At 44.7% G+C, this 26,754-nt stretch overlaps 1 protein-coding gene across 4 annotated transcripts in view; it reads left to right on the plus strand.

The window, feature by feature from the left end:
- The window catches only part of itpr1b (inositol 1,4,5-trisphosphate receptor, type 1b), a 75,143-nt gene that overhangs the window by 33,678 nt on the left and 14,711 nt on the right, over positions 1-26,754 (plus strand). For 3 of the 4 annotated variants that reach the window (XM_034531916.1, XM_034531913.1, XM_034531914.1), the window contains 11 exons: positions 7,512-7,641; positions 9,695-9,879; positions 15,975-16,158; positions 16,351-16,607; positions 17,234-17,434; positions 18,539-18,649; positions 19,121-19,216; positions 19,288-19,422; positions 19,801-19,908; positions 20,357-20,588; positions 23,879-24,001. In XM_034531916.1, coding sequence (XP_034387807.1) covers positions 7,512-7,641; positions 9,695-9,879; positions 15,975-16,158; positions 16,351-16,607; positions 17,234-17,434; positions 18,539-18,649; positions 19,121-19,216; positions 19,288-19,422; positions 19,801-19,908; positions 20,357-20,588; positions 23,879-24,001 — 1,762 coding nt within the window. Of the gene's footprint in view, positions 1-590; positions 627-5,795; positions 5,832-6,765; positions 6,814-7,511; positions 7,642-9,694; positions 9,880-15,974; positions 16,159-16,350; positions 16,608-17,233; positions 17,435-18,538; positions 18,650-19,120; positions 19,217-19,287; positions 19,423-19,800; positions 19,909-20,356; positions 20,589-23,878; positions 24,002-26,754 lie in introns of all 4 variants that reach the window. The other variant, XM_034531915.1, reaches the window with a different exon arrangement.

Raw genomic sequence — 26,754 nt, forward strand, 5'->3', positions numbered from 1 at the left:
ATTATATATACAGATGGAGTAGAAATAGAATAAAGTGGATAAAGTGTATAAAATAAATTTTAAAAAAGTACTTAAACGTACTAGTATTGCACAACTGGGCAACTGGGCTAAAGTGCTGTTCAGTGCGAAGTCCAAAGTGTTCAAGTATAGTATAGTATAGTATAAGAATAGTATGTATTACTCCAATCAATATAACTTCTCTACAACATATAACAATCTAATCTTGATTAAAAGATATGTGTTACACACATTTAAAACGTATGTTTCCTTAATTTTGGAAAAACAATTTGTGGACCGTGAAAACAAGATGTTCATGATGCCCTTGACCAAAACAGGCTGTCCTCTAAATCGGCACAAATGAGAAAGTTCTATTTTAAAAAGACACAAAGATGGGATTTACAGGTCATCTGTGTATTGTTGAATGAATATGAGTGGGTTTTTAAAATTATTAACATGCTATCTCACAGATTTTTATTTTTGAAACTGCGTCTGCGCGTGACAAGCTTTACATGTGCACACTTGTGACGGAGCTCTAACTCATTAATCTGGCTCTACTAACCCTCTGCCCCTATACTTTTTTTCTCTTGCAGCTGATTGCCTTTGATGATGAAATGGATGTGGCTGAGGTTAATCATTTTATTTCCTATTGTGATGTTACACCTGATTTGTCTCCCACTAGCAACATAGACGTGCTTGTGCTGCTTGTAGTCTTTCTGGCCCTCCCATCCGGGACACCTGTCAGTAGCTCAGTCCATCCCTCCCTGTTTTGTGTCTGTCATCTCCACGGTGTAACGTAGCATACTGCTAGCATGTGTGCAATGTGCTTGCGTGTTCTGCCTGTATATGGTCATGTACTGACTTTCTGTACTGGAGTGCACTCTTTAGGGAAGAAATTAGTTGAAGTTTTCTATTTTACTGAAAACATTCTGGATAATGCAGGGATACAGCTTCTTACCAACCAATTTTACTATTGTTTATCCCTTTTTAAGTCTTTATTAAGTCTGTTGTAACAAACGTTCTACAGCATGGCCATTGCAGCGACTGTGCGGCTAAGATTGCTGGTCACAAATTCTGTGGGACCTTTGGGCCCCAACATTTCCATTGAAGGGACAGAGAGGGATTTATTTATTTCCCAAACTTTGCTCATGCTGTAACAACCAGTTGGAGTATTTTCTCTTCATACTCGTGTACCATTAGGAGACGTAAACCATCTCAATCACGGCATCTGATTTTTCATGATTGAAGTACTTGTAGTTCAGGGAACCGAACTCGACATGAGGCTTGTGCTCCCGACAATGTAACGATTGATGTCATCCTCCTGAGTACAGTTCCTTCCGTGTGGTGATACGGTTGCCAAAGGTAGTTCCGTAGAAAGAAAATAGTTCCTACACAAAACTCCTCACAGCGAGGTCTGTGGATTATCTTGAGTAACCAGGTCGTGACTTCTGGAAAGAGCCCCTGCTGTTGAGTTTCAAACCACAAGCTGATATAGCACTCCATGTAAGAGAGAAGATTATATATATTTTAGATTTTGGGGTAAATTGTCCCTTTTTTAATCTTGAGTTGATAATGATTCTAAGTATTGATCAACATCAATGTCACTTCCTCTACATGCCGCACAGCCCCCTTATGATGGATGGTGGTGAGAGATCGAGTTCTAAGCCCTTTGCCACGATTGCAAGAGCAGGTGTGAGTGTATCTATATATACATTTATATATAGCTGGAGATACTTCATCTCAGATAGTTCATAACACATGGGGGCTGGGCTGCGTGCGGAGCGGTGTGCATGTCATGCGTGTGCATTGCAAAAATATGTGTGTGATTGTGACCTGTGGCCTTAAGGAAGTGGATAAAACAGGTTTGTCCTTTCTGTTTGTGATGGTGAGTCGATGTCACGGGGGTTATGGGTGTCACTAATGAGGAACTATATCTGATACTGTATGTGGGAGAGGTCCTATCACAGGATAGGACCTCTCCCACACACATCTATTCATAACTTGTAGGAGGTTTGTTTGAGAAACATTTAGTGAAGCAATTTGTTTGCTTTTGTTGTTGTTTTAGGTTTATTCTGTTTGGAATAATATTTTCAAAGGACTATAAATTCTAGTTTTGGTCAAAGTTATAGGGCAAAGAAATCATCTTGGAAAAAGTAACTTGTAGTACTTCAGTTTCCTCATTTTGACTGCGGCAGCTCTCTTTATTCAGACCAGAGGTCAATCCACTCACCTTTGAACCTACTTAAGATAAACACTTGTACACTTGGAGGACATCGCATCCTTTCTTGACCTTTTGAATTGTGACAACTATTTCCAAGTCCAATTTCTAGCTCTTTTTTTCTTTCTGGAGCCTTTCTTGATGAGTCATAAAAGTGCTGTGGAGACAGCTGCTGTAAGCTCATCCCAATGACGACCGAGCGAACTCCGTCCACTGATGACGACTGTATATTGTACACTGAAAGTGCTGGCGAAAAGCTTATATATTAATGTGTACCGAAACACGTTGTCCGAGCGGGAGGAATCTGTGCCTGCTGGAAAATAACACTTGAGACGCTAGACTAGTCACTTAATCAAGAGGCGGTGAGTGCAAGGGAAGTGAACATAATGTCAGCAGGGGGAAATGGCGAAATTGAAAAGGGTCTTTCCAGAATTGTCAGGAAGCGATATGCTCTCAGTTTCCCTGTTATGTCTCTCCGTCTCATGTTCCCTCCTTCCCTCTCTCCTTGTGCGTGCCGCCCGGTGCTGTCGCACTGGAAATCCCCGGCTTCCAAACAAAAAACAAACAGGGCTGCTCTCAGAGGCCAGCCCTTTTGTCTCGTCAACTCCTCAAGAATGTACACGCACTCCCTTAACCCCCAGCACATGCGCCGTGTCACTCATTCACGCACACACTCGTGTCAACAACAGCGCTCAGTGCCCTGACTGACGCCTGGCAGCATGTGTGCGGATATCACTCATAAGGGAGACATGCAGGCCAAAAAAACCTCAACTTGAGCAGAGATAAACTGCCATGATGGATGTTATGTAACCCCAGCGTTTAGCTCTCTGACCTACCCTAACACGCACGACACCCACCCCAAGGTCTCTAGGAATGAGTGCAGCTGTCAGTTTCACTACAGTTTGACAGACTCACATCATACCTAGTTGTTGCACGCTCAGAGTGTGTGCGTGCAGGGAGAGTGATTTTAGAGAGATCACGATAAAGCGGAGTGACGGGTTTTGCCCATTAGCAGAGGTTATCTTATTCTTCCAGAAATAGAAACGTGACCAAATGCGAGCCCCTGGGAGGAGAGGGGGAGGAGGGGCGCGCGCAACAGGACATGATCGACCTGCAGCCCTCGTCGTCATGGCCCCACGATCGTATCATTTACTGTGTGTGTTTGTCTTTCCCTCCGCATGCACGTGAGCGTCTTTTGTTTGTCGAGACTGTGGGAGGTCCGATGGAGATGATGTCTCGTGTAGAGAGGGTTATATAAGGGACTATTTCTACGTGTGTGTTTCTCAAGCTCTCATCTATCTATGTTTATCTCCCCATTATCCTTGTCCGTTACTGTCTGTTTAGCTCGAGATTTCTCTAATGGTTTCTTCTTGTCACCTCATGCTTCTTTTTTTATTTGCATTTTTTCCCGACCGCATCCGTGACAAATATTGTTTTGTCCTTTTCACTTTTCTCCGCCGTGCTTTGTGTTCTCTACCTATCCAGCTGCCACTCCCGTCACTGACTCTTCCCTCAGATAGACTCCAGCTTGTCCTGGTTTGTCCTGCTGCCTGCGACTGAGGGTGAAGTCAGGAGACTCTGGGCTGTTGTTTGTGTGTGTGTGTGTGTGTGTGTGCGTTTTTTTTTTTTTAAATCGGTCAACAGGGGGAGCTGCAGACGTGCCGCGGCAGCACGCAGCAGCTGTCCCAGTTTCCTGAACTTAATGCTGCACGATTCTTGGGATCCAGCCAGCTCTCAGGAAGCAGTTACATAAGGGACAACAATTTTCTTTCCCTTTTTTTTTTTTTTTTCTTTTCCTCCATTTCCCTGGAATTTATGTCCCCCTCCACTGATGTGTGACCTTTGCTGGTAATTGGCATTAAAAGTTCAGCAGAGATGTCTTCAAGGAGACTGTAGCATTGGTGCAGGGGCAGGGAGGGGTTTGACTTTAGGCAGTGAGTGGTTGCACTTAAGCCATGGCTGTACGAAGCCATCATTCTGGCCTTTTTCGCTGAAGACTTGTTTTCTTTGATTATGAACAGCCAATTTCCTTCATGACTTGCCATTGAGGTGAGGTAAAGAAATGCTCACTGGGTCCGCTTCTTGTTACGTTATTGTAAACAGAGGGATGGTTTGACCACTGGAGGAGTGAAGATCATCTGACTTTAACTGCCTTTTGTTTCCGCAAAGCTCCGAATCTCATTGTGTTTATTTGTCTGTGGAGTTTTTTTATCACGCCTTTTTTGAGGCAAAGAGAAAGAAAGAGAAACCGGTGCTGACAACAAGTGGCGTCAAGCTGACCAGCTGATGCCTATTTTATAACCCAGAAAGTGTGTGTGTGTCTGTCTGTCTGAATTAGAAGAAGTTAGCAGCGGTGTTGAATGTTACTTCGGCGTGACAAGTCACCGTTTTTCTGTGGAAATCAGTGCGTGACGTACCAAGGAGGCTTGATGGAGGGAAATTCCTGTTCAGTTGCACAATGAATCAGCATAAACCAGCATGTCTTGGTTACAGAGGGTTCCATAATGTATGCCCATGTCAGGTTGCATGTTTGTTGTTTAGTATGTGTGTGTGTGTGTATTTAGGTATACGCTTTGTCACTTAAATAAGTAGTTAACTTTCTTGAACAACTGGAATTTGGATGCCCAAGGCTATCATCAAATTTAAGATTATACTATTTTATTAATTTTAAATAAAATGTTTTTAATTTAGGGACTTGTGATATTATGTGTTATTTAATCATTTTTATTTTACTTTTCTGACTACATAACTGACATCCAACCCACAAAATTAAATGTTAATGCTTTTACTCATTTGTATTTATTTTTTTGGTTGGACCTGTTTTGTTGGCAGAAAATATTTTTTATTCATTTATTTTTTACATTTACTCTGAGAAGATAAGTTTAGCTTCTTAATCAGAAAAGGAACATTTGGTATAATTTTTTTCATCTTTACCACTGTCATATCACTTTGTCATTGTCAAAAGTGTCAGTAGAAATCTTCTGCACCACAAATAAATTCCTTTTTATAACAACCAATATGCACACTGAGATGTGTGTGCTTATTTATTTCTCTCTTCTCCCGACATTTCTTGTTGTTTGGAGTGACAGGAAGCAACACTTTGCAAAAGGAGGTTAACAGCGAACCACAGAATACTAAACGCACCACAGCGCAGCATTGCATAAGGTCTCCGCTGTGGTGAAGGTCGAAACACAGAGGTCCTGCTTTCTCGCTGCAAGAGGCCGATGCTGCTTATCATCCGTGCTGTCCCATTGTCCCCGCTCCATGAAAACACGAGACACACTGACATTTCCCACATACTGTAAGCAATCCATTGTCACCAAGGTCTCCAGGAGCAATTTGGGTCCACATTCTCTCTGCCCCTGGCTCTTTTTAAGTCACGCACATGTATGATGCGCGGTTGTGCATGTGACTGGCAATCATAGTGAGCAGAAGAAGGCTAGATACGGAAGAAAAACTAAACGTGAGCGAATGGCAAACTATAGGGACGAGGAGTTTTTAGGTGCTACTCTTTGCGGGCAGCGTAACTAATTCAACATCTTCAAACTCTGACTAACATCATCCTTTTATTTCCAATCAGCTGGCACCTCCACCCGAGCCGGAAGTCCCTGCAGAGGTGTGTTTAAGACCGCTATTGGCTCGCTGCCTGCTGATATGGGTCACACTGTCCTATTTATACACTAACTTCATCCCATTACAGTTGTCCTCAGTCTTAAGCATCTCTTTATTGAAATAGATAAGAAGGGACACATCCCATCCCTTTGTTAAATCGCCTGCTGTATATTGTCCCCCCCACCACCACCACCACGTGTAACGTGCTACATATCCGCCCGTGTATGTATGAGCGCCGTGCCCGCTCATCCATTTTTCCCTCTCTCCTTCCCTCCTTTCATTCATCTTTCCTTCCACCTCTTGGTTTTTGAGCAAAGTCCAGTCTCCTGATCTTCCCTCAGTGGGCGGGGGTGAGAGGGGTTAAAGTCATGGGTGAGGTGTTTTTCCATGCTAGATTGATGCTTTACAGTGTGTGTCAGTAGCTCACAGCTCAATTATGTAACCTGGACAGTTTTTTTTTCTTCTTATTGTTATCATGGCTTGTATTAACCCCCCTCTGGCAGCTTTTCATTCTCTTATGTAAATAATTGATCTCTGTGCCTATAATGATATGTAAGGCACCGGAGGCCAAAGGTAAAACGTTTGAGAAATCCCCCACCGGACTGTGGGCATAAATAAGATTTGAATTTGACTCGGTTTTTTTTTCTTTTTTTTTCTGGAATGATTAACTCGTAGGTCTGTTTTAGAATGAACATCAGTCCCTCCTTGCACGAAGCCTTGCATGACTTTGCTCAACCTCACATCTTCCCTGACACAACCACTTCCCTCTTAACTGCATGATCTAATTGGCACCCAATTCCCTGCATGCAAGTAAAGTAACTAATTTGCACTGGATCAACAACATATTTTGTTTTCTAATTTCCTTTCCGAACTTTTTTTTTTCTTCTTTTTCTTTTTCTATTTTATTGCTTTCTGCTAACTCGCCTCACCTTTTTAAGGAGCTTGATCCCAACGAGCCGCAGAAGCAACTGGAGGATCAGAGGAGGGTAGGTACTGAGTTTGGTTTCCTCCTCCATCTTAGTGATGGTCGACAACTGACCGGCCGTTGGGATGCCCTCACAGTCACACTGCTTCCACTGCATGGCACTCACTCACTCCCCTGTCAGTTATACAATATGCAACACGTGAGGCACATCAACAGATGGACATTACCTTTGGGGTCTTCCTCTCTTCTGTGACATGTTTGGCCCAGAGGGGTCGTGTAGGGGACTGCGCCGCACTGATTTACATCAAACCACCGAATGTCAGCATATGTTGAGATGGGAGAGGACACAGCGTCGCCTTTTAAACATCATCGACTGAGGTCGGAGGGTAAAGATGCTGTGTGTTGAGTTCTTCTAAGGGATATGTTATTATGGTTAGCATTCAATGCTTTGGCATTCTTACTCTTCTTCTTTCCTTATTTCTTTGTATTTTTTTTTTTTTTATTGCTTTGAGCGTCTTTAAAAGGAATTCAGAATCCGTCTTATAACTGTCTTTTACCAAGAGGTGGCCATGTAAACTTTTAACTTTTCACAGCTTTATATCTTAGGTTTCAAACCCTTGGTGTGATTTAAGTTATTGCATTAATGTTCTGATCTTGCTACATTAGCACAGTAACACTGAATTTAGGTATCAGGTCCCCTTCTGTGATTTGAAAAGCTTAATTGGACCTTATCTCCTAACATCCATTTTGCAATGATAGGGCGAAGCTCTGCGGCAGATCCTTGTCAATCGATACTATGGGAACGTCAAACCTGGCCTGAGGAGAGAGAGCCTCACGGCCTTCAGCACCGGGCCACTCGCTCCTGGAACGCAGGGGAAATCACCTACAGGTGTGTGTGTGTGTGTGTGTGTGTGTGTACGTGTAACAATACCCTATCTGTGTGTGTCTGTATAGTTATGCTCATAGAGATAAGATGAAATGATTTACTTTGGGACACTGGGTCCGTGCTGCAACAAGCTCAACACAAAACAAACAAGCGAGTCAACGATTTTAAATGGTTCATTTCACAGCTGGAATATGTTACAAACAAAGAAGAAGAAAACATGAAACTGTTCAGCTTCAGTTGCACAATTTAAACTTTTACTTAACTAAAATGAAATATTATTTAGTTTTTTTTTGATCAATCAGATGATTTACGCATGAATAAAACCCGTTATCCAAAATATCTGTGTATTTCTTAGTGAAGAAAAAGTGATTTAAGCAGGTGGTGCGTAACATTCGGTCAAAAGGTGAACTTTCAGAATAATTTCAAATCATTGTATGAATTTCACAGGCACGTGTTAACAGAGGACGTGGAAGTTCCTCTCGTGTCGTAAATGTTTCCTACACAGATTATAAAGAATAGTGACAGTGGGGAGCTGTAAACAAAAGATCGCTTTCATGTGGACGCCCACCTGGACCACACGATGTAAATCCACATTTGGGCATACGTGCTTTGAGTTCAAAACGATACATTCACAGAGGGCCATTCATATGTAGCGAAAACAGTTGTTATTACAAACTAAAGCCGTCTCTTCATCTATTTGTCCCCGAATCTTTGCTCAATCTGACATTCCCAAATGTAATAGATTGTTCGTAAACTGACTTGTATTCATTCCAGCAAGTGGCACCGTGTCTGTCATCACAGCTGTGACTCATCGTTCATCTCTAATGCTTTAGGGTGAAGGGAGGGGGAGAAGAAAAGAAAATGGTATTCACAGCCATGGCCTTGTACTCCTTTAAGCCCTTGGACCTCGACTCTGCTACTGAGCATACTGGCTCTCTCCTCAGCATAACGTGGGCCGTGTTGTTGCCAGGCGACCAGCGAGCCAAGCGCCGTCTAGAATGGGATGTGTTGTTGATTCAGTGGCTCGCCCAGCCAGAGATGGCTCTGATGGGTGCTGTTATCTCACCACTGCTCCCCTGGCTGGCTGGTTGTGGTAGCCAGCAGCAGCAGCAGCAGTAGGAGTTAAAGGATCTCCACGGATTACAGACACATCTGATCTTATTTGTGCACTATGGATGGAAATGAAAACCTGTGGGTTCACTGCACGCAGCACAAACTCTCTTTACCAAATGGCCTCCTCTATGAACCTCATTTAAATATCCTCTGGACTCTTTTATTAAAGCCACTATACATAGAAAGAAATTAGGAGTCTAAAGGTTTTTGCTTTGTGAATGAAATAGTCTGAGTCCTTCATCTCAGTGTCACTGGGTACTCTCCGTGGAGGGCGGGTGACCGCTTGTATTGCGGTCTAATGCAGTTGTTTTGATTTTAGATGGAATCCACAAGTTAGAAATGTTAAGATTCTGCACATGGTGGGCTTTGAAGTGCCTTTTTATTCCTTACACTGCTCATTTGATTAGATTGCCCTTATACTCAAAGATCTAATCTGTATAACAACCATCTTGTTATCTTATTTATTTATTTTTGTCAGTGAAGCAAGAAGGAACGTGGTGCGTGCGTGCGTGCGTGTGGTCTTCATTTTAAAATGTTTTAAATATGCTGCTTTGTAGCAGAGGTTTCCCTGAGGGTTGTTTGGAGATCGTATCTCTTTGTTAGCTGCACTAGTTTAGCATTCTCCTGAAATGTAATAACTATACTTGTGTATTACATTTATTTATTGATATTGGTAAGTTATAACTGGCAATAACACTTAATTAATTTAATTATTTAATTAATTAACTTAATTAAACTCAATTCGCAAGTTAGATAATAATGCAGTGACTTCTGGATGAAGACATCCATCAAACTGCGTAAAGCCTGCAGTATAATGGAAATTGCATTCAGTAATCAAATATGATAATAGATTGTGACCCGTGTTCTTTTATGTAACCTGTCTGAATTCAGAATGCTTCAGCATTAACATAGGTGATAATCAGTTTCCCCTCCGCGTCCACAGTTGTCAGCTCCGGGGTCGGCGGTCGCGGCGAGCTGAGTTTGGCGGAGGTGCAGTGCCATCTGGACAAAGAAGGGGCTTCCGACCTGGTTATTGACCTCATCATGAATGCTACCAGTGACCGCATCTTCCAGGAGAGCATCCTGTTGGCCATCGCTTTGCTGGAGGGTGGAAACACGGTCATCCAGGTAAGAGTTTGCTCCTGGGTGTGGGAGTGCAAGGCGTGAGCCGTGCAGAGGACGGGCGGATGTGAAGCGTTAATAAGGTCCAACACGCGCACATGTCTCCTCTAAATACATGGGACCGCAAGGAGCATTCGCCTCAGAGGCGTGAGCAGAATCTCAACAAGGAGATGTCATCTGGAAGAGTTCAAAGCCGTGGCGGGAAGATTTCAAGTCACTCAACCTCAGCAAACTTGAATTCACAGTCGGGTGCAGGAAGCATCCTGACACGTTTGAACTTACTGACATGTTGAATTGAAGTTGACTTGATTTTTAGAGAAAAAGGAAGAAGAAAGAAAAAAAGAAAGGGAAAGGGAGTTTGAGCCATGTAGAGGACAAAGGGAAGTCTGAAGGGAAGAGGAACATTAGTCTACTGCGAGAGGTCAAAGCCGTGCAGCCAAACGCGTCATCCTCCCCCCCCCCCCCCCCAGCCAACCAGCCATGGGTTGCTAAGGCAACGCTAACTCTTTGCAAACCTCACAGCAAGCAGGTTGAGAGGGGGGATAGAGAGAGAGATGCGGTGTTTGCAACTGCATAATTACAGCGTGCGCATGTCTTGATAGAGTGCACGGAGTACAGAACGCGTGTACTTGTATTAGTGACCAGGTGTGCTGCTCGAAAGCTGTCTATCAGTGTCTTCTGGTTTTTCTGTTTTTTGCATGTGGGCTCCTTTTGTGTTCTCTTGCATAAACAGGCCTGTTGCAAAATAGACACCCTTTTTTGCATAGTGTTGTCACAAAGGGTGGGATCGATTCGATTCCCATTATCGCTGTCAACCATTGTCATTGTCCCGATTTGTATAAATAGAAACCGGTGCACTATTTTCAGGCTCTTACTCTGATGAAATGTGATCAGGTCAGGATGACGGGGCCCTTTCTGATTTGAAAACACAAAGAAAAGTATGCAGCTTTTAACTTCACAAGGTTTGGAAGGAGGTCACAGTCGGTACTTCACTGAACCACTTCTCTGGTTGAACGTCTCTGCACACAAAGGCTCTTGCATGGCTCCCGTTACATGAGCCGCTGCCTGCCTCTCTGCCCGGGTGAATGACGGCCAGAACAACGGGCCTCTTCACATTCCGACTGCACTCGCAGCTGAGACGTGCACTGCTGGTGGAAAGATGGCAGGAAAAGGCTCAAACCCTCAGGAAGGCCTCCTGAGAGATCCTAGATTTTAGGAGCTCTCTGGTGCTACCTCAGTAGAAGCCGCTCCCTACGGTCTCCCTTAGGGGACATCAACTCAGCTGGCTCGTCCACTTAGCTGTCGTTTCATGTGCTGGCTTGCCTTTTCTAGGTCACGGCATAATGAAGAAGCTCAGTGTCCATTGCTGAAAGTAGCCCGTGGCATGCATATTGAACAGGGTGTGGAACTGTTTTGTCTGTGTTGTGCACCCCAGGCCGCCGTGAACATTTGCGAAGCCCGTTTTGAGCACCAATTTATTTGCATGAACTGCAAAGAATCTACAGTAAATATGTACATTTCTACCTCCGGCTGTAACAAGGAAGTTTTCCTACTTTGCCTTTGCTGATAGAAAATAACCTCAGGGTGAACTTGATACGCATTGCAGTTTAATGGCTTAAAGAAGGAGGAGACACAATTATAAAGAAGCAGCTTGTTTCAGAATTTAAGTTGGCCGGTCTAGTTTTTTTTTATCGTTGTTTGGCATGGTCCGGGGACAAGTGAGCTTTGTTGAGCAATCATGTTTGGTCCAGAGTGACTTTACAACATATCAGCAGATGCACCACATTTCCCTGTGTTACATAACGATGGGTCGCCTGCCTCTCTTTAGGACAGAAGGGTTCTTGTATTCTCAATGAAAAGCAGGACAAAAACATGCCCACTGATTGCTCCAAGCAGTCTGTTTATTTGTTTTTTAGCGAGGTAAACCAGGGACGTAGCCTAGCCAACAAACTTTCTGGTGCGGGAGGGGGGAGCATAAGAGAGAAAGATGGAAAGATGTTGGTTTGCTTCAGAATGAATTCACCCATGGCCCAGAGCTGTGTGCTAGCTGGACTTGATATGGCAGCTGTGAAGGACAGACTAAGTGTCCCAAGTGCCCCCCCCCTCCCCACACACACACACACACACGAACACGAACACACACACACACACACACACACACACACACAATACACAGGCTGCTGCTGCTTCCTCAGAGCTGCTTAACAGCAATTAGACACCTTTCTTATCTACTCTTTTATTTATCTGTATAATTGAATGTGTTGGGTTGTCTGGTGACATCCTTTACAAACACAAACATGTTGCTTAGAGACTTCCATTGGGCTGTGATAGCAGACTACAGCTTGGGCTCACACATTCGCCAAAACCATGGGTTGATGCAGTCTCGGGTACTTGGTTTAAACTCCAGGGTTTTGGTAAATTCTCACCTGCCGATTCAGCCGTCGTCATGTTGAGAGCTGTGGAGAGGCAAGTAAAATCTTGTATTTAGTGCCTTTTTAGAATACATAAAGATCAGCAGAAACATAAGTGAAGTGAGCAATTGGTGACTGTTTTAACTGACATGTACTGACTTATTGGCACATTTTGGCTTTGAAGAAATTTGGCAATGCATGAATTAGTGAACTGATGTGACTTTCCATAAATAGCCTAAGTCTGTATAGATCGTCATGAACAAAGATAACATGTTGAATGACACATAAGCTCACACCCTCCGGGTTGTTGTTCAGCAGCAAACACCGTGAGACTAATAGTGAAACTCAAGCTGACATGGCGCACACAGGCTGTATCAAATGCATCAAACTACACTCTTGCATACTCATCTGTGCACCCCATTAGCACACGCACACACTCGTGTGTGTGTGTGTGTGTGTGTGTGTGTGTGTGTGTGTGTGTGTGTGTGTGTGTGTGTGTGTGTGTGTGTGTGTGTGTGTGTGTGTGTGTGTGTGTGTGTGTGTGTGTGTGTGTGTGTGTGTGTGTGTGTGTGTGTGTGTGTGTGTGTGTGTGTGTGTGTGTGTGTGTGTGTGTGTGTGTGTGTGTGTGTGTGTGTGTGTGTGTGTGTGTGTGTGTGTGTGTGTGTGTGTGTGTGTGTGTGTGTGTGTGTGTGTGTGTGTGTGTGTGTGTGTGTGTGTGTGTGTGTGTGTGTGTGTGTGTGTGTGTGTGTGTGTGTGAGAGAGAGAAGTGCAGCTCTCCTCCTCCCAGCCCACTATCCATCGACTCAACACTGCCTTTGTGACCTCAGATCCGTAACTGTTACAGGACCCAACAGGTGCCACCACTCTTACACAATAGGCTTGTTGTGGCACGCAGACACCCTCGCCTCCCCCACCCCGCACCCCACACCACCCACACCACCACCTCTGCACGGTTCACATGACAGCTAGCTCTTGGAAAGCTTTAAAAAGCTTTTGCACAGTGAGTTTCCAGGCATCAGTGTCATTAACATACCAGCTCTCTTTTAACTATGGAGTGGGCCAGGGATTCTCCTCTTGAGAGCACGCCTGCATTTCACTTTAATTTCAACCTCCTGTCTGGAGCTCTTCGTCGCAGCTTCAAAGAGCAGATCTCCGTGGTTACCAGCTGGGCGGTGGCAGAGTATGCCACCGACGATCCCTCCAATGAGCACAGGGATGGCTTTGTCGCTCACCAAAGGTGCCAGCGGGAAAGGCGGGAGACGGCATAAAAAAGAAGGGGAAAGCTGGTGGTATAAACAGGCATTGCATAACTGGCCCGTGTTGATGCCAGGAGCAGGGGTGGTAGCTGACAGAGGGAGAAGTAGGCGGGCGGGCGTAATCATCAGGAGGCCACGCCGCGCCACCGCGTTGAATCTGTAGAATCGGGCAGTGAGTCGTCCCAAGCCTGATGTGCTGAACATGTGAGTGACAGCCACAGGATCAGCAGGGCTCCCAGGAGGCTTAATGGCTCTGCAGTGAGACACGTAAAAGGCAAAGCCCCCTCGGGGAGAAAAGTCGTTGGTGATTGGCGAAGTGACCAATTTCTTTAATGAGTGACTCAGCAGTTCGCGGGACGAAGTGGGTGGGATGAATCCGGAAAATTCCGAAACAGTTTCCGTATAAAAGTCTTGAGTCTCATTCCGCACAACCATCCATGCAATGCCATGCAATAACTCTGAGTGATCTACGGTCGGTTTGATTGTAAAAACCTGTGTGAAAAGTGTACGAGGAGTAACGATCTGGGCAAGCATTTCATGCCAACTTTTAGCATTTGATTTTTCAGACGCCCAAAAAGTTTGATACCCTGCCCTTCTTTAACCGACTCTGATGGCAGAGCACGGGGCAACGGCGGTTGCACGCTGTTGCTGTTGCCCACGGCATGAGTGACCGACAAGTGTCGACAAAATGATTCTCTTCACATCGGTGAAGAAATTGAATTTTTATGGCCGTAGTCATGAGGTCCATTTAATATGGTAATCTTGTAAAGCTGCTACCCTGGAGCTGTTGTTTCTGTCTGGAGGAGTGCTTGCGTAAGTCTTCGGCTGACTACTAATCAGATCACTATGGGTGGATGACCCGATCTCGTAAACAACACGATGTTAAGGCTCAAAAAACAAGCAAGGACAAACTGTTGCAAAGAGAGAGGACAACCACTCGTATTTGCTTCGCAACATTAGGTGTTCTGCATCCCCTTTAGGACTGGACTCGGGTGATTCTGCAGACGTTACCTCACAGATTATCGGCTAGGTTTCATATTTTTCAGAGATTTTCCATGCAGGTGAAAGTCACTTGCATTTTGTTTCCACGGATGCCCTTCCCCTCTTTTGGAAACCCAGCTGGGTTGAGCTAAACCTGGAAAGAGTCTTATGTAATAGGCTTTCAAAACTGCCCCAGAATCCATGTATGCGATAACCGACCACCACCACCAGCACCGCCACCTCGCCACCCATTTTCGGACCCTCCCTCCTCGCTCTCCCACCACACGCTCACTTCATGCCGTTCTGGCACCGAAAAGTAGGGCAGGGTTTTCCTCTCTCCACTGCTCGCCCTCAGTGGGCTGATGTAACAGTGTTAGAGCTGAGGCGCTGTGTGCCCTCACTGTAACCACTCAGCTGATTACAGGTCTTATGTAAGAAGGGATTGTGGAGAGGAAAAAAATTGGGACGGAACATATGAGCCCGTAGCAAAAAACAATAGCCCCATGCATTCAAGGTTGCCCGCCCTGTGTAGTTCGGCAGAACCCAACCTCAACTTCACGAAATCTCTTACTGTGAGGTATTACGCAATCGAATGAGGCCAATTCTATGAGTGTTTCCACAGCTGTGTTCTTTTACCTGCATGTGCCATGCTGGCACACCTTTTGTTTGTGTGTTTGCACATGCACACTGGACAGCCCTGTGTCCTCAGCTGGGCGTGTAGCTGTATTTTTGTGTGCAAGCATGTATTTGAGTATATGACTATTCCAAATCTCGTCTTTGTCTTATTTTTTTATTTTTTTGCCCTGGCCTGCCTGTGTGTGTTACCGTCCAGCGCTAGTGCTAAGAGTGCCAGAGCCATGTTACTCTGAAGGGGGCAGATGGTGTGAAATCAGGTGCACAAGGTGAGGCCTTGCAGCATGTCTTGCACTGTGGGAGGGGGTTATGTAACTGCTTCTAACAGAACTACTGTCCGTCTGTGTTGCGTAGATGCTATGGGAGAGGCAATGATAAGAAGTGGAGTTTATTAAATAGAAAATGTCCTCTGACCTTGAAGACCCTGTTCTCACACTGCCAGCGACATTTCGATGTTGGAAGCCAGCCACCTGCATTTTGGCATAACATTAGGTGTTATGTTCCCTGACTGAGGTCTAGGGGAGGCGGGGAGCAACAATAAATGTAGCACAACAAAGGGATGAACAAAAAGGTGCTTTATCAATCAAAGGTAAAATAAGGACTACTTCCTCAAAGTGAGGAAGCGACGATACTCAGAAAACAGTTACAATTGTATGGCCACACGCAACAGCACAAAGGTTGTATCCGTCTCTGATACTGCTCACTGGCCCTCTGGCTGGCTTCCCAAACTTCCTATATCACAGCTGCTCCAATCAGCCAATCGTCATCAGCTGTTACAAATAACATGCACCGGGTTTTTTTTTGGTTTTTTTTCCTCCAGCGGTCGTTCTTCGAGCGTTTGACTGGGGACAACAAGTCCGAAAAATTCTTCAAGGTGTTTTATGAGCGCATGAAGCTGGCCCAGCAGGAGATCAAAGCCACCGTGACGGTCAACACTAGTGACCTAGGAAGCAAGAAGAAGGACGAGGAGCCACCTGACAAAGACACGCCAGCGCGCAAGAAAGGTGACTGAGCCGGAGACTATAAGTTGCCAACTGGCAAAATACACCTGTCAATTACCCAGTCCCTAAATGTCCTGACTCCTGTGTTAAAACAGAAACTGCCACATCTATTTAGTTTATTCCCACCTTTTTTTTGTTTTAGGAATTTCATACACATCCAAGTAACAAAACCTTATTTTCCCTGACTTATGAAAGACGTGCTGGTGGTGGCAGTGGTGACCGAGGAGGTGAAGGAGCAGCTAGTGGAGGCCGCCATTGTCACCAAGAAGGCCTTCACGACCTACCGCCGCGAGGCCGAAGCCGAAGAGCACCAGGCGGCTGCCGACGGCGCTCCCGCCGCGACTCCTGATAAGGGCCAGGAGGAAGGCGAGATGAGCGTCATCATCACCATCATGCAGCCCATCTTGCGCCTCATGCAGCTTCTCTGCGAGAACCACAACAGAGAGCTGCAGGTGAGCCTTCACACCAGTTTGTGTATTGCCCAAACCCCCCACCCCCCTGCCCTCTGTTCCCACTTTCTATCACCACACTCGGTTATACAGAAACGAAACTGCGTAGAAAATAGGCACCATTTGCAGAACTTCCTGATGCAGCTGTTCCCATATCTTGTGTGTCTTGGTCTGGTTTCACTATGAGGGGTGCGGTGATGTTTGGTAATGGCTAGCTCCTGCAGCCCAGACAGACGGCTTCCTTTTTGCACTGATTCTGTTTGCACCTCAAACCTTTTTGCTGGCCTTCGTTAAATGGTAGTTGGCTCAGCGCTGAATCACTCTGTCTCATCCATTGTGACCCAGCGTGTGTGCAAGATATTGATTTACTGCTAGCCGCGCAGCACAGATGATCAATTCATTGAGATGTTTCTGTTCCCTACAAAGAGATGGAGTAATTGTGTGACATATTTTCGATACCTTTAGGAGTTGAAAGAGGGTTTCTTCAGACCCTGAGACCGTGATGCTCAACATCAAATCCCACAGTTTGGGCTTTCGTATTTGTAGACTGTCTCGATGACAAAGACTGCACCGCCCAAAACCGGGGGAATAACATGGGTCCTGACATGCTTTTTATCTCCCATCTCCAGAACTTTCTGCGCAACCAGAACAACAAGAACAACTACAATCTGGTGTGCGAGACTCTTCAGTTCTTGGACTGCATCTGTGGCAGCACCACGGGCGGACTGGGGCTGCTGGGACTCTACATCAATGAGAAGAATGTAGGACTCATCAATCAGACTGTGGAGAGCCTGACGGAGTACTGCCAAGGCCCCTGTCATGAGAACCAGGTGATGCATGCACACAGAAACATGCAAAGAAACACACTGCAGTTGTCCTTTTTTTTATATTTATTTGCTTTATTTGGATGTCTAAATGTTGTTTTCTAATCAAATACTTTGCTCATGTCAGAGTGACCTTTTCATTTGTTTGGTAAGTACTATAGTTAGTCTTGAGCATCTTCTCATGCTCAGCACTCAGCTGCCCGGTCTTTCCTCGACGACAGCAGCAGCAGCAGACTGGGCAGCGTGCCTGTGTTTGTCCTCTGGTATGGATCAGCATTGCTTGGTCGCCTCACATGATGGTGGCATCCCCTGTTCAAGCCGCTGTAGGGTCAGTTCATGGCATGTGTGAAACTGGCATGAGTAAACGAAGCAACTGGCTAAATGCAGTCGCCATTTTAGTGCTGGAACTATTTTTATTTGTGTGGTATGTTAGAGGGAGTTTGTCTATTTTGCAGTGGGGTTGTACGAGGTAGTTCACCATAGTTGGTGGTCAGCACGCCCCCGGTTTGGAGAAAACCGTAAAGGCATGGGGGAAAGCAATGTACCACTGTGGATGGGGGCACTAGCAAAACTAATTTTATCCACCGTAAAAAAATATCTGTATATTTAGAATATGTTCACCGCTTCTATACAGTCAGACAGCCCTCGCTATGGTAAACTGAAGTTATATCCATCTATACTCTCTTCAAAGCCACCAGATCACATTAGAAAAAAAACAGTAATCTTACCTTGAAGAACACAGAAGTTGCAGGTCTACTGCCTCGATCGGTTACTTTGTGTTATTGAGTGACTTTGGTCAATCTTAATAGTTAGGAACCCATTTCATCAGCACATAACTTTGCCAGGGCTGGTAAGTGAGGGTTTTGAAAAGAAATACATAATTGAAGAGCTCTAGATAGATGTGCAGATTGTGTTGTGTTATCTGATCTTAACTGAACAACAAAACACCAGCAGCATTTGAAAACATTCAATAATATATGTAATTGTTGTTGCTTTTCACTATATATTATAGTTATTATAATAATTATAATAATAATAATAATAACTTTGCTACTACTTAATACCGGTAACTCTCCTGTTCCTGTCTAAACTTTCATCTACGTTCATCAGAACTGCATCGCCACTCATGAATGCAATGGAATTGACATCATCATCGCTCTCATCCTCAATGACATCAACCCCCTCGGCAAGAAGAGGATGGACCTTGTGCTGGAACTCAAAGTGAGTGATTATTGATAAAAAGGGAGCGAAATAAACACTTCAAAACACTTTTAGTGTTGCACAATAGGCGTGTTCGTCCTCGTTTTTGCCTCTGGATGGTACATCTTTTATTGCCGTTTCAAAAATGATATTTTAGTTGGATTGATTAAAATCAGTTAGATTTTTGAAACACTAGTGTCATATTTGACAGGCAAATGCTACAAAACAAGTGTAATGATCACAGTCACATTCCGGTGTTATGAACTACTTGGCTCCCTTTATTCTCTTGAGGCAATCAAGTCATTATAGGAAACCACGGACTGAAGAATATCCTGAAACTATTACATTTATTTATTAATATTCCAAAATATGTAATATCATTAAGTACCCCAACACAAATGACAGTTGGATTTCCTCTTTAATGTCCCTGTGTATAGTTTAGAATGCCAAAATAACAGCCTGAGTCAATTCTGTGCTCTCATCTCTCCGTAGAATAATGCCTCAAAGCTTCTTCTTGCGATTATGGAGAGTCGCCATGACAGCGAGAACGCCGAGAGGATACTGTACAACATGAGACCTAAGGAGCTGGTGCGTGTCACATCAGGCAAATCATCTGGCGGCATTGAGTGGATTTTTTGTGACGGCCTGTATTCCCGCAGGTGGAAGTGATCAAAAAGGCCTACATGCAGGGCGAGATCGAGGTGGAGGAGCCGCAGGAGGGCGAAGGTGCCGAGGAGGAGCACTCTGCGTCCCCACTCAACGTTGGTCACAATATCTACATCTTGGCACATCAAGTAAGCGGCCAACTGTCTGTCCGTAGGGTCTGAGCTGAAGACATGTTCTACCTGCCATTCTGCACTCATGTCCTCTTTTCCGGCCCTTGGGCTGTGCGTCGCTCAATAGCGAGGTGTAATTTACTAACGAATTAAATTACAGTTGTGCAACACCCACTGTCAATCCACACCCTGCAGACTCATTGTGGTTGAATGGTCGGAACATTGTGCATTCACATGAAAGAATAAATGGCATGTATGTACTGTACCCAGTTGTTAAGTACCAACAATGTTGGCTCAGAAATCCCCAAAGCACATGCCAAATTAACACGTAGGACAAAGAAACATCTCTCTGTCTCCTTTGATGATTCATTAATCTGATGCCGTTTGTCATTTCAGTTGGCCCGTCACAACAAGGAACTACAGGCTATGTTGAAGCCGGGGGGGACATATGGAGAGGGTGATGAGGCCCTGGAGTTCTACGCCAAACACACAGCTCAGATCGAGGTCGGTGTCCGGACTAAACTGTGCCATATTGAATCTGCCATCTACATATTTTATTATTATTCATAAAGTTTTACTGAGAAATTATCCCCAACAGTCTTCCTTGTATTTTAAGCAGTGTGTGTGTGTGTGTGTGTGTGTGTGTGTGTGTGTGTGTGTGTGTGTGTGTGTGTGTGTGTGTGTGTGTGTGTGTGTGTGTGTGTGTGTGTGTGTGTGTGTGTGTGTGTGTGTGTGTGTGTGTGTGTGTGTGTGTGTGTGTGTGTGTGTGTGTGTGTGTGTGTGTGTGTGTGTGTGTGTGTGTGTGTGTGTGTTGTGTGTGTGTGTGTGTGTGTGTGTGTGTGTGTGTGTGTGTGTGTGTGTGTGTGTGTGTGTGTGTGTGTGTGTGTGTGTGTGTGTGTGTGTGTGTGAGTGTGAGAGAGAGATTGGTGACCGCGTCTGTTGTTGTGTCCAGATCGTACGGCTAGATCGCACCATGGAGCAGATAGTCTTCCCCGTGCCCAACATCTGCGAGTTCCTCACCCAGGAGTCCAAGCTGCGTGTCTACTACACCACAGAGCGGGATGAGCAAGGCAGTAAGATCAATGACTTCTTCCTGAGCTCTGAGGACCTTTTCAATGAGATGAATTGGCAGAAGAAGCTGCGAGGTACCCAAGAGGATACTGGTAACACAAACACGGTTCCCTGTGCGTCTTTTTCCTCAACTCTTTATCTCCTAGTTCCTGGTTTACACGCTCTCCTTTTGCATCCCTCCAGGCCTCCTCTCCCCCCCAGACACTGCATAAATGTTAGGTTAATTCAACATGTTGGCACTATGTGTGAGAAGTAACTGGAGACCAGGTTCCACTGTTGGAAGTTTGTCAACGCAAGATCAAGAAAGATTTGCCGAACTCTTCCACCACGCCTTCTGCATATTTAAAAGCCAATTCCTCTCTTTCAAAGCCAGAAACCAGAGCAGCAAGTCCCAAAGATGTGATGTCATCAAGTATATGTCATCCGTAAGTGAATAGGAGATTGATTTGGTGGTTTGGGGATTTTGTTTCTCTTTTATACCAACAAGAGTTTTATTCTTTTGTAGCGTTCTCGGATAAACGTACCCATATACACATAACATCCTTCTGGGTGCTCTCACTGTCATCTACAACATCTTTCCCAAGTCATTGTCTATGCAGAAGCACAACCCTTTATACTTGATGATATCACAAATTTGAGTTTTAGCATCTACGTTTTTAGATTTGGGAGGGAGTTGCTCATGTTTACTAATATTCATTGGAGTGTCTAAGACCAGAGAGATAACATGTATACAATTTGAAAATGGGCATCGTTCCCTTTTTTTAAAATGCTAGAACAGAAAATGTAGAGCATTGCACATCTACTTCTAATTCTGTGGCGTCTTGACATGTTGGCAACACTAAAAGCATCATGGAAGCTGAGAGACGCTTAGTGCTGGGCACGCCAGAGGTGTGTACCACGAAGCGAGACTTGTGGGTTAGCGGGGTTTGTTGAGCCTAAAGTCAGATTTTCAATGTCACAACGGTTGCTCTTTTTTTTTTTTTACCTGTCTAGATCGCCATGGTAACTTATGCCGTACACTCATTGAAATCAGCTATAAACAAAATCGCTAAGCAACACACAAACTCGTTGAGCCGCACGTCAGTAAGCAGTGCACTTGTATGCATTGCCACAGGAACTTACCTGCGTTCAGTTGGTGATGCAGAAAATCGGAGCGAGAATACCGTTTCATTGTATTTGCAGGGTTGTTATCGCTCTTACTGAATCTACATCTAATTATACTTATGGTCTCTCGTGGTACTCGTTTTCTGTGGGTTTTAGGGCAAAGAAATGCCTGGCTCTGTCAAACTTGCCTCAAGGTACACACCTATGGTATTTTGTCCTTATAGCAAATCCTAATCTACCTGTAATGGTCACGCATGTCTGCAAACATGCTCGACACATATTCTGTTTATATATCATAATGAATTGTAAACAAAGACCACTAACCGACTGAACCCAGCAATGTTGCAGGTTTCATGTGTAAAAAGGGGCTTCACTCTGCCCCCCTGAACTCTGAGGCCTGGAGGAATGGAGGTGGAGAGAGCATGTAAACCTGGATAAGAATCATATTTATATAAATCACAATAGTAACTGTACAAGTGAATTAAAGACTAAGATATGTTTTCTAGCCAGGAGTGAGTGAGTGAGTGATGTCAGCTCTGTAAGTGTGATGTGATGCACGGTCAACGCAAATGTTCTGGTCAGTACACAAATTGTTGCACATTGCGAGTCCATTCACAAAAACAATGCATGTTATAAGGAGATTAGGGTGTCAGGTTCCTGGATTTAGTTTTGCTGCAAACAGAAAATCAGAGAGGCGAATGCAAAACAAAAAAAAAGGTTCTTGCAGGATTTAGTAGTACAGATTAACCTTTCGACTGTCCCTCCTTTTTAGTAGAGTGAATTTAGAGCTTAAACTGTGACCTTGTGTTTAAGCGGTCACAAGAGTGTCAACTGTTTTGTCTGGGGTAAGAAAAGCAAAAAAACTACGGATGGAGCATGAAGCCTGTCCCCAGTCTATAATTCATGGAGGTATTTTGTGGTATTCCTGCTTCATTATAAGCAACATTAGGACAGGAAAAACAGACAAGAAAAATAGCAGTGAAGATCGAAATCTAGTTGGCTGAAAAGATCCTGAGTTAGCAGGATGTTTTAAGCCTGTACCATCTTAATGGGATTAATGGCTCGGCCTGTTTCATCTACCTGCCAGTTTGAGGTCATGCTCGTTCACACATTCTTTACCTCTGACAACCGCAATGAGAAAAATGAAGGCACGGTAGTGAACGCAGGATATTCCCCTGGATCGGCAGGTGGCAGATCAGGAACTGCAAGCCGAGACGAGAGAAGCTGAAATAAGATCGTGTGTGAAGCTTAAGTCTTCATTCTTTAACAGTAAGCAATTATTTTCACTCCTCTTAAATACCGTAGTGATTGCCTGAAATGCCTGAGCGGTACGTTGAGTTCCCCTTTTGAGCAGGGCAGGTCCTGGGCAGGGGTGACTGTCAGCTGTGTTGTGGCCTGTCCCATGGTCAGGCCCGAGTGAGGTTGGCTTGTCTATGATGCGACAACACGCGACAACACGCGACAACACGCAACAACACGTGACGACAGCCACCGCTCTCTGTGAAATGAATCAGCGCAGCACGGCGAGACCAGATTGTTCCGCGGGTGCTAACCACTTGTCATGATGAATAGAGTGACTTCTGGTGCTTAAAGTCCCCACCGGCAGTTCTTCTTTTCAAATAAACAGGCTCAAAATAGCGATAGCACCATGCTGATCTCCTGACTGTGTGTGTGTGTGTGTGTGTGCGCGTGTGTGTGTGTGTGGGGGGGGGTATAATGCACATGACAATTGGTTTTGTGTGCTAATGGCTTTAAGTTGTTCCTGTTTTGACCCTTCAAAGTGAATCCTTTGGTAACAGTTGTGGTGCTGACAATGTCACTACACAGACCCCATCGGATTTGGTTTGATGAATGTGTTTCACCCCAAATTTGATACGTTTCTCAAAAAGACTGAAATGACTCCCCGCTCAACTTTGGAGTGATTCAAATTGAAGTCTAATTGATAAAAGCATGGCAAAAAAAGTGGTTTTGCAGTGGAGGAACCTGATGACCGTTTGCCAGTGAGATGATTGATGTCTTGTTAAGCGCAACAACAAAAATCATCACCAAAGGGTAACTCCATAGCGTAGGAAATTATCCCCATCTTTATCTTAGCTTTAGCTACAATTCATTGGAAATAAACTAACGGCACAAATTCTACGTGTTTTGCTTCTCCTTGGTGTGAAACACTGATCTGCCATTGTGTGTTTTACTGTAAACCTCATTAGATACATTGTGCTTGATGATTCGATGTCACGATGGCTGTAGGATCTCGCTGCAGTGCAATGACCTGTGTGAATTTGAATACCCTGTCCTGCAGCTCAGCCCATCCTGTACTGGTGCTCCAGGAACATGTCATTCTGGAGCAGCATCTCCTTCAACCTGGCTGTGCTCATGAACCTGCTGGTGGCCTTCTTCTACCCTCTGGAGGGACGCCGCGGAGGTCAGTCTGCTAAAGTCCTCACCTTTTTGAAGCTTTCTCTGTCCTTGACGTCGTGAACTCTTGGAGAACTATCGGCTGATGTGATCGCGTGTTTGTTTGTGCATACACTGTGTTTAACAGAATGAGTGTGACTATTAGCACACAGGAAATAGAAATGGGTGCCACCAACATTAGCTGGCCAGGGGTGTGGCGGAAGGCATACAATACATGTTGTGCTTGTTGAGAAACCTGTATGGCTAAAATCTTCAGAGAAAAGAATCTGGGTCACGACTTGTCGAGCACTTTATTTTACGGACTGGAACGATAGTGTTGCATCCGTACAGCTAGATAACAAAACATCTGGCTCAGTGTGTCCTCGACGACCTTAGTGACAGGCAACGTAGGGCCAATGTGCATTCTCGCGGGAATTCCCAGGAAACACGTTCTTGATATTTGGAGAGTAAAGGGTGCTCACCAGACCTCTGCAGCCCGCTCCCCATCTCTGCTTGAAGCTAGTGGCCTGATTTCTACTCGTGCGGCTGTGCGCCTTATGAGCTCCCGGCGGGGCTGCTGCATGGGCACCTCTTGCACACGCCAGACATGCATAGCTAGAGGATTGCACTTAGTGTGTCATTTCTTTCTGATTTGGACCAGTGTTTTTCAGATCCTTTCTGTCCTTGATTTGATGAGAACATTTGCTCCCCCCTGGACACAAGGACTCTCGAACACTTCCTGATGTGATGTATAAAAATCCTACCGTACATGTATTTATAGCAGTTGTCATGTGATCAGATCTCACACGTAAGATGCATTATTAGTGTTCGGTATGCAGAGGACTTTACGGTACAATGTGTGTTCTCGTGCCTGTGGTTTGGGTGTAGCCTCACACCTCCCAAAGTGAGTTTCACCACAAATGGAGGTGTGATGAGAATGTAATCCCGGCAGAAGCTTTGCATCGTGAATTGTTGTGCCGTCACAAAAGTTTTGTTCTTGATTTACGTCCTGTCCCGTTGATTGTTACTGTATGTTTTCTGGGCTCGAGACACACATGACATACGATGTGTCCCTTCTGGTATTCAGTTGTGTGCGTTTGTTTGTGCAAACATGCGTGAATACTGTGGTCTCCCCGTAAGGTCAGAAACTCGAGCAGGAAACATAATACCGTGCTACTGGCAGTGTAGAATATACCACTGAAAGTGACACCTAACTGATAGAAGGTAGGCACGCACACACGCACACACGCATACAGCGACAACAAAAAGTCAGACCTCTTATTTTACATAATCTGCGACATTGAATCCTTTTTGATTGATTTGTTAATCTGCGTCAAAGCTGCTGAAAATCATGTCACAGATTCAAAATTTGATTTTCTTTATGCATCCAAGTTTTCCGCCCGTTGCGTTGGTGTAGAAGAAGGTTATGATACAAGCATTTCAAGGTGGCCACCACTGGGGAAACAACACCAGGCGACCGCTGCTAGACACACGGACGTCTGTGAGGGAAAAGAGAGAACCAAAACCCACACGACAAACATTTACGAAACAACCTTAATGAGTGTGTGTAAAGAACATAGAGTTAAGCAGCTGTCCAGCACTGTGCACGATAGAAAACAAACCAAAATCTTTGTTTTAAATAAGCTATTTCACCGGGAATTACAAAAACAAGAGGTAATTCCGTTCCTTTTGTGGGAGCCACATATTTGACCTTTTTCGCACACACCATATTAACTCCTGATCAGTCAGGCTCTGTCATGTGGCCCAAATGTCTAGATTTAGGTTGGGGAAAATCTGGTCTGGTGTTGGGTCACAAGGTGTGACAGGCTTCTAAAATACAACTTCAAGAGGGACTTTTCTTCACAAACCAAAGCACTGAGGGGCAATCTTGACTGTTTTTTTTCCTAACGTGCGGTTTCAGTTTTCGGTCTGTTTCGCTGTCTCTTATTCCTTTTTTTTCTTTCTTTTTTTCTCCATTCTCCTCGAGGGCAGTATTTGTGGGGATGTTAAAAGCCGCAGGCGTTAAGGCCGGCATTGTTCCAGTGCAGCGTAGCAGAGAGAAGACGCACATTGTGATTCGCATAAACTTTCAATTGTTCTGTCTGGGGTCAAACGGCGAGCTCTCTTTTGTTTGAACTTCCTCACAGTGGTGGAGAAGAGACAAAAAAAGACGTTGTTAGCTTAGCTTTAGAAACTCCATGGGGTTTTTCAGTGTCAAAGGTCCTCTGGGAGCTTAATGGTTCATTCCAGGACAGGCCAATGTTTGCTTCAACCTGTTATCAAGTGGAAAAAAAAGGAAAGTCTTATTCACTGTTGCGTAAACTGTTAAGTGTCTCCGCGCACATATGCTCACACTGTTTCCTGGATTTAATATGAGCTCAGATGGTCCTCATGTTTCCTTCTTGTAATAAACCAGTGAACTTCATTTGTTAAAAAGTTTGACACTTTTATTTCTTAACGCGTCTGTTCAAAGGACCTTTTGCTTTGTAAAGATACAGTGGCATATTGTCTTACCTGGGCAGAGAATGAAGTCGCTGTGTGTTGTTACCCGAGCTTCTTTGTTCTGTGTTGACATAGCTGTGCATGTGAGCATGTCCCACTGGTTAGCTCACGGCTCTCATGCAGCGCTTACAGCTGATAACAACGTCCCGATCAATCCAGTTGCCACGGAAGCGTAGCACCTCACTCTCCTGTGCCCCCTCAGGTACTTACACACTGTCGGCTCTGTCCGCACTTTCGCCGTAGTTTGCGTTCATCAGCGCCATTGGCACCATTTGCCTT

The sequence above is a fragment of the Cyclopterus lumpus genome, chromosome 5, assembly GCF_009769545.1.
Source record: "Cyclopterus lumpus isolate fCycLum1 chromosome 5, fCycLum1.pri, whole genome shotgun sequence".
NCBI classification, from domain to species: domain Eukaryota; kingdom Metazoa; phylum Chordata; class Actinopteri; order Perciformes; family Cyclopteridae; genus Cyclopterus; species Cyclopterus lumpus.